An 11,875-nucleotide genomic window follows, 5' to 3' on the forward strand; every position below is an offset into this window, starting at 1 on the left:
CGCAGAACTCGTAGGTCCCACCTATGCAACTCACATCAAGTCTCAACCTGGGTTGCGTAAATGCACTTAAGAGGACCTACGAGTCCTTTGAAATTTTGTTCACAATCCTATTTACGGATTGAGAAATTTTCTTGGGTCAACCTACTCATGGCTTCTAAGAGATTCATTTAGAACCCAAGAAGCAATGAGGATAAGCTGCCCCGTGAGCAGAAAGTAGCCACAGACGACACTGCCCTACTTAGCACACTGAGATGTCTGTGGGCAGCCTTCACAGCTTCTTCAGGATGAACAGAAAGCATCCAGAACACTGACCTAAATCTGTTTCCACAGCCAGCGGAAACCACCACTGGAAGCAGAGGGCACTGAAAGATTCCTTCCTGCCTAAACCTCAGAGATCTACCATGATCAAATTCCCATGAGAATACAGTAAGAGAAATGGAGTGCAATCCTTTTGTAAGGAACTCCACAGAAAAACATTATATTCAAATTTTAACTATTTTTATTTAAGGAGCGCCATACATGTCACCTTTTAAAAGGTTTCTTTTGGGAACAGCCTACATGAAGTGGCACCTTGGGGGTCTTAGGATCCAAGTTCTAAAAATTCTCTTGCAAATCTGATGAAATTGGAAAAAAAGAATATTACTGGACCAAGTCAAAATAATCTGAAAAATAGCTGTGTCCCAGTAGAAAGCCTCAAAGTCCTCTCAAGTTCCTCCAAAATGCCACCATCCCCCACTTACTCCAGGTGAAGAATGCACATCCAATTACTGATAACAGTCTATGGTCATCACTGGTTACTGCGCATCATTTCTTGTAGATACATTGTATTCATCTGGTAGGCAGCCATCCAACTGGGATGTCTCTGAGCATTCCAATAGTACGAGTGGGAAGCAACAGCATAATATTCTTGCCACGCCCTGTAATATGCTCTCCAGTACTCCTCATAATCCTGGTAGGTATCAGAGAAACTCGCATCTGTTTCCCTCTGACAGTCATACCAAGCCTCCTCCTGGGGTTCTGTCTGGGCTCGGTAAGAGGAGCGCCGTGGTGGATTTCTCCGACTCTGCTTAGATCTCTGGCTAGCTCCTTCTTTATGCCTTGCCTTCATTGGGGTTTCAGGAGACTCCTGGCACTCCACTTGACTTGGGGTATCATTTCCATTCACAGCCTGTTCCAAAGGGAGAGGTCCACCCACAGGTGTACATTCAGAGTCTTTCATCTGAGTGTCAGAAGAGCCTTCCAAATATGACTTAGTGCCCTTGCTCTGGGAAGAAGTCCTCGAGCTGCAAGAATCGCTCTCACTCTCTGAGTCCCCAGACTGGCTACTACTCGCCAGTATCTGTGCTCTATCTTCAGAGATGCGATTTCGCACAAAACCATTGTGAGGATTCACAGTCTGAGCCCCAGGCCCCGTGTAGTGCCGGATAATTTCCACAGGCTTCTCTAACCCCTCTTTAATGTAGTGTTCATAATCCTCTACCAGTTCTGCAAAAGTCAAAGTACATGGCTGATGAACTTTGAAGGAAGAGAGACAAGGGATTTTGGGGAGGGGCCCAGATGAGGCTTCTTTGGCCTGCTGCTGGCTGCTACTGGAGAAGTCCTCAGCAGCGGTCTGATCAGAACTCTTCCCTTGCTCTTCCGGTTGTGTGTTACAGCCCAACTCTTCTGGTGGAGCAGCCTTTTCTATGATTCCACACTCTGAGGGGATTTTCACAGGAGGTTTTTGTTTACTACTGTGCTTTGATTTGGCTGGGACTGTAGATACAGAAGTATTTCTAGGGGAAGGCATTTGGTTACCAGGAATTCTTTGAGTCTGGAAGGCTCTCTCTGGTTTCTGAACTTGCTTTTTGGGAGTCTGGGTAGGCAGACTCGGTACGCTGTGTGTACACAGTGCAGCTGTGACCTCCACATCACAGTCCAAGCATTCTTCCATCAGGCCAGGAGGAACGGGGTCTATATATAAGGAAGAATACATATTAAAATCTCAGCCCAGCACCCTTGAGGATAGAGGCAGATGGATCTCTGTGAATTAGATGCCAGCCTGGTCTACACATCACATATCAGGCCAGACAGGGCTACACAGTGAAACACTGCCTCAAAAATAAACGTGCAAAGCCTACAGCTTTGGGTCTAATACAGTAGAATATCCCTCATGCCCCAAGTAGTTATTAACTTACCTTCTCTACTTTTCAGCTATTAACATTTTTACTTAACCTACATGTCCTAATCTACAGGAAACAAATTAAAAACAGCATGTACTCACAGGCCTGTGTTGAGAATTAAATGAATTAACATGCATACAGTAGATACACTAGCACTATGTGCTATTATTTTTATAAGCCTACCATCACTACAACTGTAAAAATGTCAAAACTTTTGATTCACAAGGAAGCCAGGCATGGTGGTGCACGATTTTAACCCCAGGCACACAACTTTAATCCCAGCACTTCAGAGGCAGAGGCAAGCAGTCCAACCTGGTCTACATAGTGAGTTTCAGGACAGAAAGAACTACAAAGAGACTCTGTCTCAAAATAAATTAACTAACTAATTAAAAACAAACAAAAGAATGTCAAAAGGAAATGCACACACCTGGTAAAGGGAGAAGGTTGATGTTACATTTCTGGGCAATTTTCATCATCATATTTTCTTCTTCCCCCCTACAGCAGTAGGTCACTGTCAGTCCCAAGGTGCCTAAGAGTATGGAGTAACATAGAAACTCATTTCCACAGAAGCAACAGTCCAAGTACCTTTCATATCAGACTTCTTGTGAAAGCACTAAACTTCCTTTTTCCTTACCAAAGCGGCCAGCTCTGCCAATCCGATGCATGTATGTCTCCCAGTCTAACGGCACATCCAAATTTACTACCAGATTCACCTTCTCAGCATCAATCCCACGGGAAGTCTTGAAGACAATTGTTTGTATTAATTATAGCATGGCTACCAGTGTATGCTCTTCTGGTATAACCAAAAGTCAGATTTAAAACAGGCAAATATTTAGCACTGAGAGGAAAAAAAATCTATTTCTAATGACTAAGTAGGCCTAAACCATTTCAAAAATAATTGTAAATCAAACATTAAAGTTATTTTTAAGAAAGTACTTTCCCCAGAACTGGAAAGATAATTTATATCTGTGGCACCTGCTAGATGTATGAACTAGGACAGCAATCTAATAACACCACACTCCATGATGAACAGTCAGCCAAACCTAGCAGGGGCCTTACCAAATCTGTAGAAATGAGGACTCTGCAATGAAACTGCTTCAGTTTAGCCATAGCATCGAGGCGCTGATTCTGGTTCATGTTACCTAGAAAGACCCAAAAAAAAAGTCTTAACACCTGAGCATGTCAGGTTTACACAGCTGCCATCTGTCATCCTAGTACTCAGAGGTTGGGGCAAAAAAGCCAGAGTTCAAGGCCAGCCTAGACTCCATGAGATCCCATTTCAAAAACAACAAAAACTTAAGCTAAGACACATGTATCAAATCCACAATAAGCAAGGATCATAACTCTCAGTCGTAATGTTTTAAAAGAAATAACCAAGTTAATTGTATCCTGTTTACAAATGTGAGTGCTAAAATCTAAAGTCAGTATTTTCAAAATATGGTTTAGGCAATCAATTTGAAATTCAAGAATCAATTTTAAATGGTGATATTACTAAGTCTAACAAATAGTTCTTAGGAAAAAAGTTCTTACCAACTGTTTACAAATCTTGTTTTAAGGGGGCTGGAGAGAGGGCTCAGCGCTTAACAGCACTGCCTGCTCTTCCAGAGGTCCTGAGTTCAATTCCCAGCAACCATATGATGGCTCAATGGTGTAGTAAGATCTAGAGCCCTCTTCTGACCTGCAGGCCCACATGCAGACAGAACACTGTATACATAATGAATAAATAAATCTTTAAAAAAATCTTGTTTTAAAGAGTCTTTGTATGCCTGTGTCTATGTGTCTGACTGTAGACAGTTGCATGTGCCTATACATTCAGAGTCCAGGAGAGGGCATCAGATACTTAGGAGCAAAAACACCCACCTGGTTTGATATGTGGGTGCTGGAGTCCAAACTCCTGTGCACATGATTGCACAGGAAGTGCTTTTAACACTGAGTTCTTTCTACAGCCCACAAATCTGGTTTTGAATGTGACCCAGGGTTCAACTATCAGCCTATTAAGAAATGAATTTCCCTAGTACCTCATACTGAGTATGTTCCAGCTAACAAGAATTACACTACATACAAAACTGAAAATAAAAATCAAAAATTTCTTTTAAGTCTTTCCTACTAATCCAGCAATTAACTCTGTGGATGAAGTGAGTCACTTCTGCTTTCCATCGCCCATTAAAGTCAATTCAACAGCTGGAGGTGTAGCTCCAAAGAAGAGTATTTACCTAGCATAAGAAAGGCCAAGGTAGGGGAGCAGAGAAGATAACTCAGCTAGTCTTACCATGCTTTTCTATGGCAGGGTCTTGCTATGCCACCCACCCTGGTCTTAAGGTTAACATAGTCAAATATGGCCTCAGGTCTATGACCTTTCTGCTCCAGACTCTAGAGTACATGCAAAATCATACCCTGCTTAAATTTTAGCATTTTAATAATGGATTATATGGATTGGATTAGATTATATATACTGGATTATATGAAGAAACAAAATATGTCTTAAGACATGAAGATAAATTTTGCTTTATACAATTAAGTTCTTTATGAATATAACTTAGAGATTTTAATTAAAGTATTTGAGAGAATTTAAGTATCTCTGATCACCGATTTTCTAAATTGTTACTACAGACCAAGTTATTCCTTTAAAAAAATTTAATTTAATTTAAAAAGTTCCAGGAGACTGATATCAAATTCCAATGAAGAATAAGCCCAAATTTCCTTTATTATGAGTGCAGTCTCGCACTCATGAAACAATTCAAGAAGTGATCTTTTTCTCCCTTGATGTGGAAAGCTTCAAGGCAATACATTAAACAAAGACAAAGAGCTGAACTTGCCTGAAATGCATTCAGTAGGAAAACCTTTAGAAGAAAGGATATCAGCCAAATGTTGAGCTCTACAAAACAAAAAAAGAAAGAAAAAGATTTACAACTTTCAACTATTGCCTCATGCCTATTCTTTGTTTTTGTTTTTTTAAATTCCCTGGATTAAGTTATTACCTGCTGTGCAAATTAGAAAACACCAAGGCTTGATTAAATGGGATTCTACTAAAAAGTTCCTGTAAATGCTGACTCTTTTCTTCAAAAATCTTATGAGCCAAAGGGTAAGAATTGACCACGTGGTAGTACTGCTTCAAACCTACAAAGAAGTCAAAAGTCCCCAGTTAAAACAAGCACATCTGGTGATTTCCAATGGCAACTATGACGCAGTCACAGTCAATCAGACAAGGGAAGCCCCACAATATCACAGATTAACTGTGAAACCTATACATACCTATGAGGCTTGGATCACTGGGATTCAACCTTACAAATGTGGGATCTCTCATATACCTTGTCAAAGCATTAGCCAAAAATTCAGGATAAGTAGCAGATACTGCCAACATCTGTTTACTAGCAGGTAAAGAAGAGTAAATCCAACTGTAAAATACAAGAAAACATATACAATGAAAACTATGCAGACAGCAAACACTACCTGGAAAAGTTAAAGACACATTTAGACACAAAATTTTTATAATCAAGTTAGTTCTTACTTTATTTGCTCCTGGAAACTGCCTTCTTCTAAAAGCTTATCTGCTTCATCAAGAATAAAGAGACGGACACTGCCCGGACTCAGGTAGTCAAGTTCTATGAGCTGCTTAATTCTTCCTATAGCCAGGAAAACAACAACACCTGAAATACTCATGACACAGCAAATCAAGAATTCAAACCTCAAGAAGCTTTACTGTATTTATCCACAGGTTCCACTGAAGAATTTTCTCAGTGTGAAAGTATTCCCATCAAAGACTCCCGTTTAACTACGGTCACAGTCAATGCTCCACTCCTCAAGAACTTCAGCTATCGACAGATATCAACAACTTACCAGGAGAGCCAACAGCAATATGACACTTTTTAAGTCTGGTTTTGTCTTGCGATAACGGAGTCCCTCCAATAAAGACGTGACATTCTAACCCTTCCATTTTTATTCCAATGGCTGTGATAACAGAATGTATCTGAACAGCAATTTCTCTTGTAGGAGCCAGTATCAAAATCTAAAACAAATAGTAAAATATTACTTTAACAAGCCAGAGGAACACATGAATGATACATTCATTGCATGCTGTGCTACTTTTCATTTTAAAAGAGGAGCTTCAAGACCAAAAAAACAACAAAAACAGCAATCCATTTATTATTCAGTTAATTATTAAGAACCTACTGTATGGGAGAAAACATACAAGTTGTGAAAGAATTGCTCTCCTGGCACTCTTCATATAAACAAGAAACATATATATGTAATAACAAGTAATAAAAAGTATTCTTTTAAAAAAAATTCAAATAGTGCTGGGCGGTGGTGGAGCACGCCTTTAATCCCAGCACTCGGGAGGCAGAGGTAGGCAGATCTCTGTGAGTCCAAGGCCAGCCTGGTCTACAAGAGCTAATTCTAGGTCAGGCGCCAAAGCTACAGAGAAACCTTGTCTCAAATAACGCCCCCCCCCAAAAAATTACCTAGGTTTAGAATTTGGTCTGCTGCCAAGTATCTAAAGTCAAAACTCTCAAACACACCCTAATTTACAAATAGACTAGCCACTGCCCTTAAGAAGTATGTTCATATCTCCTAGAATTTGGTGGATGCAGAACTACAGCACTCAAAGAGGTTCCTAGATGACGAATACAAGGATTCTAGGTTTAAAAAACAACACTTTTAAAGATTCATCTTCATGGCAGCCACTTTTTAAAAAAAAATTTATTATGTATACAATATTCTCAGTATTCTGTCTGCATGTATGCCTGCAGGCCAGAAGAGGGTACCAGATCTCATTACAAATGGTTGTGAGCCACTATGTGGTTGCTGGGAATTGAACTCTGGACCTTTGGAAGAGCAGCAAACTCACAGAGATCCGCCTGCCTCTGTCTCCGGAGTGCTGGGATTAAAGGTGTGCGTCACCACCACCTAGCTGACCATAGGACAATCTTAAAACCAATCCAAAACAACCTAAAACTGGAAAATTGGGAGATCAATACAATGCATACAAAAGACTTTAAGAACCACTGGGCAGGGGTAGGGGTGTGTCCTGGAGGCAACCACATGGTGGCTCACCATTATCTATAATGGGATCTGATGCCCTCCTCTGGCATGCAGGTATACTTGCAGGCAGAGCAATCATAACTTTTTTTAGAAAAGAAAGAAAAAAGAACCACCTGAAGCCTGGCGGTGATGGCACACACCTTTAATCCTAGGAACTGGGAGACAGAGACAGGCGAATCTCTGTGAGTTCGAGGCCAACCTGTCTACAGAGCAGGTTCCAGGTCAGCCAAGGCTATATAAAGAGAAACCCTGTCAAAAAAAAAAAAAAAAAAGCACAACCACACAAAATTTGCCATAACATATTATATAAACCAAAACTTTTCCCTTCTAGGTCTAACCCCAGTTTATCAAGTAAAAGGTTTTAATTGCATAATGATTTTAGTTGACAAACGTTCAAGATGTTATTATAGAAAATTCCAAGTTTAAAAAAACTAATAATGATATTCTTGGCCACAACTCAACGATCTTACCATCTAGTTTACTTCTGTAATTTTCAAATGGTTTGGCTTCATTCATCAAACTCACCATCTGTGTGGAGTCAGTAGTTTTTCATAAGTCTAGCTAGAGTCCACGTGCCTACACACCCCCCTCTGGATCCTCTGCGTTAAACTCACCTGAGTACTATAGTTTTCAAGAATAAGAGAGTCCAGAGCAATGGTAGAGAATACACAAGTTTTCCCAGTGCCAGACTTGGCTTGAACAATTAAATCTGAGGAAGAAACAAAATACTTACCATTAGCTAGATTCACTGAAAAACTAGACATTAATATGAGATCAGAGAATGACCAGGCTCTCTCCTAAGACCACCTAGTTGTCACCAGTATTTTTAGTTGACTCTCAAACGCGCACGTGGCGTGCTTGATCCCTGACTCAACCACGGAGCCATTTCTCCAGCCCCTTGGTCCCCGAATCTCCAACGTGGAGTCGATGCTATGAAGTCTTAACCATCTTCAAACTCCACCGCGCGCCCGGAGCCTCGCCGAACCCCACCACGGCGCCGCTCCGGAGCTCCCCCGGCTGACCCCAGTCCTCACCGAGCCCGCAGCGTCCCAGCGGGATAGCCTTGAGCTGCACGGGAGACGGCCTCTCGAAGCCGGCCGCCCGCAGCCCCTCCAGCACCGGCCGCGACAGCAGCAGCGACTCGAAATCCGCGGGCTCCGCCAGCACCACGTCCCCTGTACGCGTCCGCGGCCCGCCGATGTCGTGAGCGGTCCGCAGGCTCCACGGGGAGCCGGGGGTTGGCTCCGGAGCCGGGATCGGCGCGGCCACACGCTCCGCCGCCATAGCTGACTCCGCGGTTGCCAGGGCCGCCGGGGCTTCAAATGCCGCCGCCATGGCAGCCGCGCCTCCAGATCTCGCGATAGTTAGAGTTGAGGCGGGGCTCCTGGGAAGCGAGAAGAGGAAAAACTTTATTGTCAGTATCCTGGAGAAGACACAGACACACCTGGCCTGGAAGTGGAGGGGACGAACGGAAGTCGGAGGCTGACGCTCTGGGGTGGGGTGGGGAGGGGAAAATGTAGCCGGGGGAAGAGGCGGGAAGAGCGGAGGAAGATGAGGCTACCCGTGTTGCCGCCTGCGGCCTGCAGAGGGCGTCGCGTGCCCGCGGTGGGCACCGCCCGCCTCCCGCGGAATCAGGCGCCCACGGCGCGCTTTGTGACGCAGCCCGTGCGCCGGTCTCGGCGGCGGCTGAGGTCAGCCGCTCGGGTCTCGCTCGCCCGTGGCCACGGTGAAGTCTTCGCTCTCGCACCCTTTCGCTTTGTCCCTCAGTGCTCCCAGACAGCGCCCCCGAACACAGCCAGACAAGTTTACCTCGCTAGGCAGCCCTGTCGCCTCGGTGCCCCAGCCCCCTCAGCACAGTGCGGGCGCGGGACGGGAGCCTAACTGGACGGCCAGTTCCCAGGCTCTGCTTGAGCACTCTCTCGAAAGTCTAGGCTAACAAACGTTTCGGGCTCAACGCATCCTTTGTGTGCCCTTGCTGATCTCGGGTGGGCAACTAGCACACCACTTCCCCTTCCTCTAGACCCGCCCACGTGACACCTATTTAAGAGGTCTTTCTTGAAATCGTGAGTCACCACCATCCTGTCTACCTCTGGCCTTTCCCATTATTCTTATCACTACCCCCGTCGTTTGACTTTTGGTTTGAGTAGCTTAGTTGGTTAGGGTTTTTTGTTGTTGTTGTTGTTGTTGTTCCTGTTGTTTTCTTTTGCTTTTAAGATAAAGTCTTCCTATGCAGCTCAGGCTAGCCTCACAATCCTCCTGCCTCAGCTTCCCGAATACTGAGCTATGACAGGTGTGTGCCACACCACACATGGTCACCCTTTATGATACAACTACCCGAAATGTTTATTGTCTCCCTCACTTACCCTGAAGACAGGAACGAACCTATTCTGACTTGTTCTCTTTTGGGCTGGTAGAAAAAAAAAATCTGACACATTAAACAATATTGTCTTCCTCTCTCGAAATGCTCACACAGACCAGCGCGGAGTTTGTCTCCTAGCCGATTCTAAATCTCAAGTTGACAAGACTTATCACAAACCTCATTTGTCCTTAAATTAATTCTGGCCTTGTTTCCCATGCATGCACTGATGTCCCCACATCCCAATTGTGTAGAAATATCTTTGGCAAGGAAATTGCACTAGAAGAGATTTGGATGATGGACACTGTCTGCTTACTAATTTACAAAACACAAAGCAAGGACCTACTATCCATATGAAAGAACTAATAAACCAGGCAGTGGCAGCGCACGCCTTTAATCCCAGCACTCGGGAGGCAGAGGCAGGCAGATCTCTGCGAGTTCGAGGCCAGCCTGGTCTATAAGAACTAGTTCCAGGCCAGGCTCCAAAAAAAAAAAAAAAGAGGAACTAATAAGGGACTAAGGATCACAGCTAATAAGGAACCAATATGGCTCTAAAGAGTGCAGGCTTCCTCTTAGTTGCCCACATCTTTCATCCATTAATCCACAAATTACATATCTGAGAATTCCTTTTTTTATTATTTGGTTTTTCGAGACAGGGTTTCTCTGTAGCTTTGGAGCCTATTCTGGAACTAGTTCTTATAGACCAGGCTGGCCTCGAACTTACAGAGATCCGCCAGCCTCTGCCTCCTTAGGAGGATTCTTTTTTGATTTGCTCTCACCCTCTTTCTCCTTTTTCGAGATGTTTGCCCGTTCGTGTTCATAGCATGTAGGCCCATATTTCTACATGATGTGACATCCAAGTTCTCTGGCCATGGTGAGTATCCAGAGCAGTCACGTACCCTGCCAGACAGGCTGTCACTATCTAACAAAAGGTCAGGATGTGGCTTTGCCTCTTTCTTTGTAATTTGGAGGATGCCTGATAGAGATGTTAATTCAAGCCTACGTGATAGCTAGCGTCCAGAGCAAACAGGTAGTTGTGGACCTGATGAAAAGCCATTCACCTGGTTACCTAGGAGACAGAATGCTAATGTATTTCCCCTAAGTTAAGTTTTGGTGAAAAGACAGTTTGGAGAATAAGCGAGAGGAATTCTTCAGGATATCATGAGGGATCTCTCAGACTCCCCCTCCCGATGAAACCATGTGAGTTGTGTCTTTATTCCTGTCTCCTCCACGCCAGTTCAGAGAGAGATAGTTTATGTTGGGGTCTGGTAGAGAAATAATTTATGGTCTGGGCTAGCACCGGACTCCGATAATACCATCATGAGAAACCAAAGCTTTTCTAAAGTGGTGGAAAGATAAAGAAAATGTGGGGTTTTCAGTGGGATAGTAAGCAGCCTTATTATAAAGGAAGACAATTCTGACAAACACTACAAAATGGAAGAACCTTAAGGACCTTATGCCAAGTGAAGAAGTCAGTCAGAGAAGGACAACTACCGTATTCTTCCATTTGTGTGAGCCCGCAGAGTGAATCAGACTCACAGATGTAGAAAATAGAATGGTTGTTAGCCAGAGTAGGGAGATGAGAAAGAGAGCTGTTATTTAGTGGATGTAGAGTTTGGGATTTGGGGGACAAACAAGTATGAGAGACCCTGTTTCACATCAACGTAACTCCACTTAACACTTGAACTGTACACCAAAAAAGCACCAAGATACTAAACTTGGTAAGTGTACTGACCACAAGGTTTTAAAATCATAACTTTTAAAAGGTTTCTACCACTATGGAAGATGGCTCCTCAGGTAAAGGTGCTTGCTTCCAAGCCTGACTACTTGAGTTACAGCCAGGGACCCACATTGTGGAGGGAGAGAACTGACTCCTGCAAGTTCTCTATGACCTCCACATGCATGCTGTCATGTGCACACACCCACACCATACACATGCATGCTGTCATATGCACATACCCACACCATATACATACATACTCAACTTTTTATTCTACCATTACAGAATATCCAGTATTCTGATTTTTAAATGTATAATGAAAATAGCCAAAAGAATTCATACTATATTAATAAAGGCATTTGCACTTATGAAATGGGAGGAGAGAATTCAAGTACTCACTTTGTCTATTTTGATATTTGTTAGGCATTTTCAGAAGACATTTTGAATGTAGTTTTTAAAAACAATAAAAAGGAGGTTAACTGAACAGCTTGAATTGGCATTGAATCAGTTGATGCAGCTGGACAAGGCAGTTTGTTCGGTCTAGTCCAGTGCTTAAGAAGCTGAGACTGGGGGATCAGTACAAGTTTAAGGCCAACC

The 11,875-nt window shown here is 43.3% G+C and overlaps 1 protein-coding gene across 1 annotated transcript; it reads right to left on the reverse strand.

Annotated features, from left to right (window-relative positions):
* Window positions 1-481: 481 nt before the first annotated feature.
* Ddx20 (DEAD-box helicase 20) lies at window positions 482-8,561 on the reverse strand. Its single transcript, XM_038311325.2, has 11 exons — window positions 8,237-8,561; window positions 7,817-7,911; window positions 6,000-6,168; window positions 5,671-5,785; window positions 5,415-5,557; window positions 5,141-5,279; window positions 4,979-5,037; window positions 3,222-3,304; window positions 2,797-2,902; window positions 2,590-2,691; window positions 482-1,953 (listed from the first exon to the last, which is right to left on the reverse strand). The coding sequence occupies exons 1-11, from the start codon at window positions 8,535-8,537 to the stop codon at window positions 788-790; spliced, it is 2,478 nt and encodes an 825-aa protein (XP_038167253.1). The 5' UTR covers window positions 8,538-8,561; the 3' UTR covers window positions 482-787.
* Window positions 8,562-11,875: the final 3,314 nt, after the last annotated feature.

This window comes from Arvicola amphibius, chromosome 14, assembly GCF_903992535.2.
Source record: "Arvicola amphibius chromosome 14, mArvAmp1.2, whole genome shotgun sequence".
Classification (NCBI taxonomy): Eukaryota; Metazoa; Chordata; class Mammalia; order Rodentia; family Cricetidae; genus Arvicola; species Arvicola amphibius.

What these genes read in the sequence shown, in the direction of transcription:
- Ddx20 (XM_038311325.2), bottom strand. Translation starts at nt 8,537, where the DNA reads ATGGCGGCGGCATTTGAAGCCCCGGCGGCCCTGGCAACCGCGGAGTCA. An exon ending in AGTTTCCAGGAGCAAATAAA is followed by an intron (nt 5,558 to 5,670) that starts GTAAGAACTAAC and finishes TGTATTTTACAG; the next exon opens with TTGGATTTACTCTTCTTTAC. An exon ending in CAACCTTCTCCCTTTACCAG is followed by an intron (nt 1,954 to 2,589) that starts GTGTGTGCATTT and finishes CCTTATATATAG; the next exon opens with ACCCCGTTCCTCCTGGCCTG.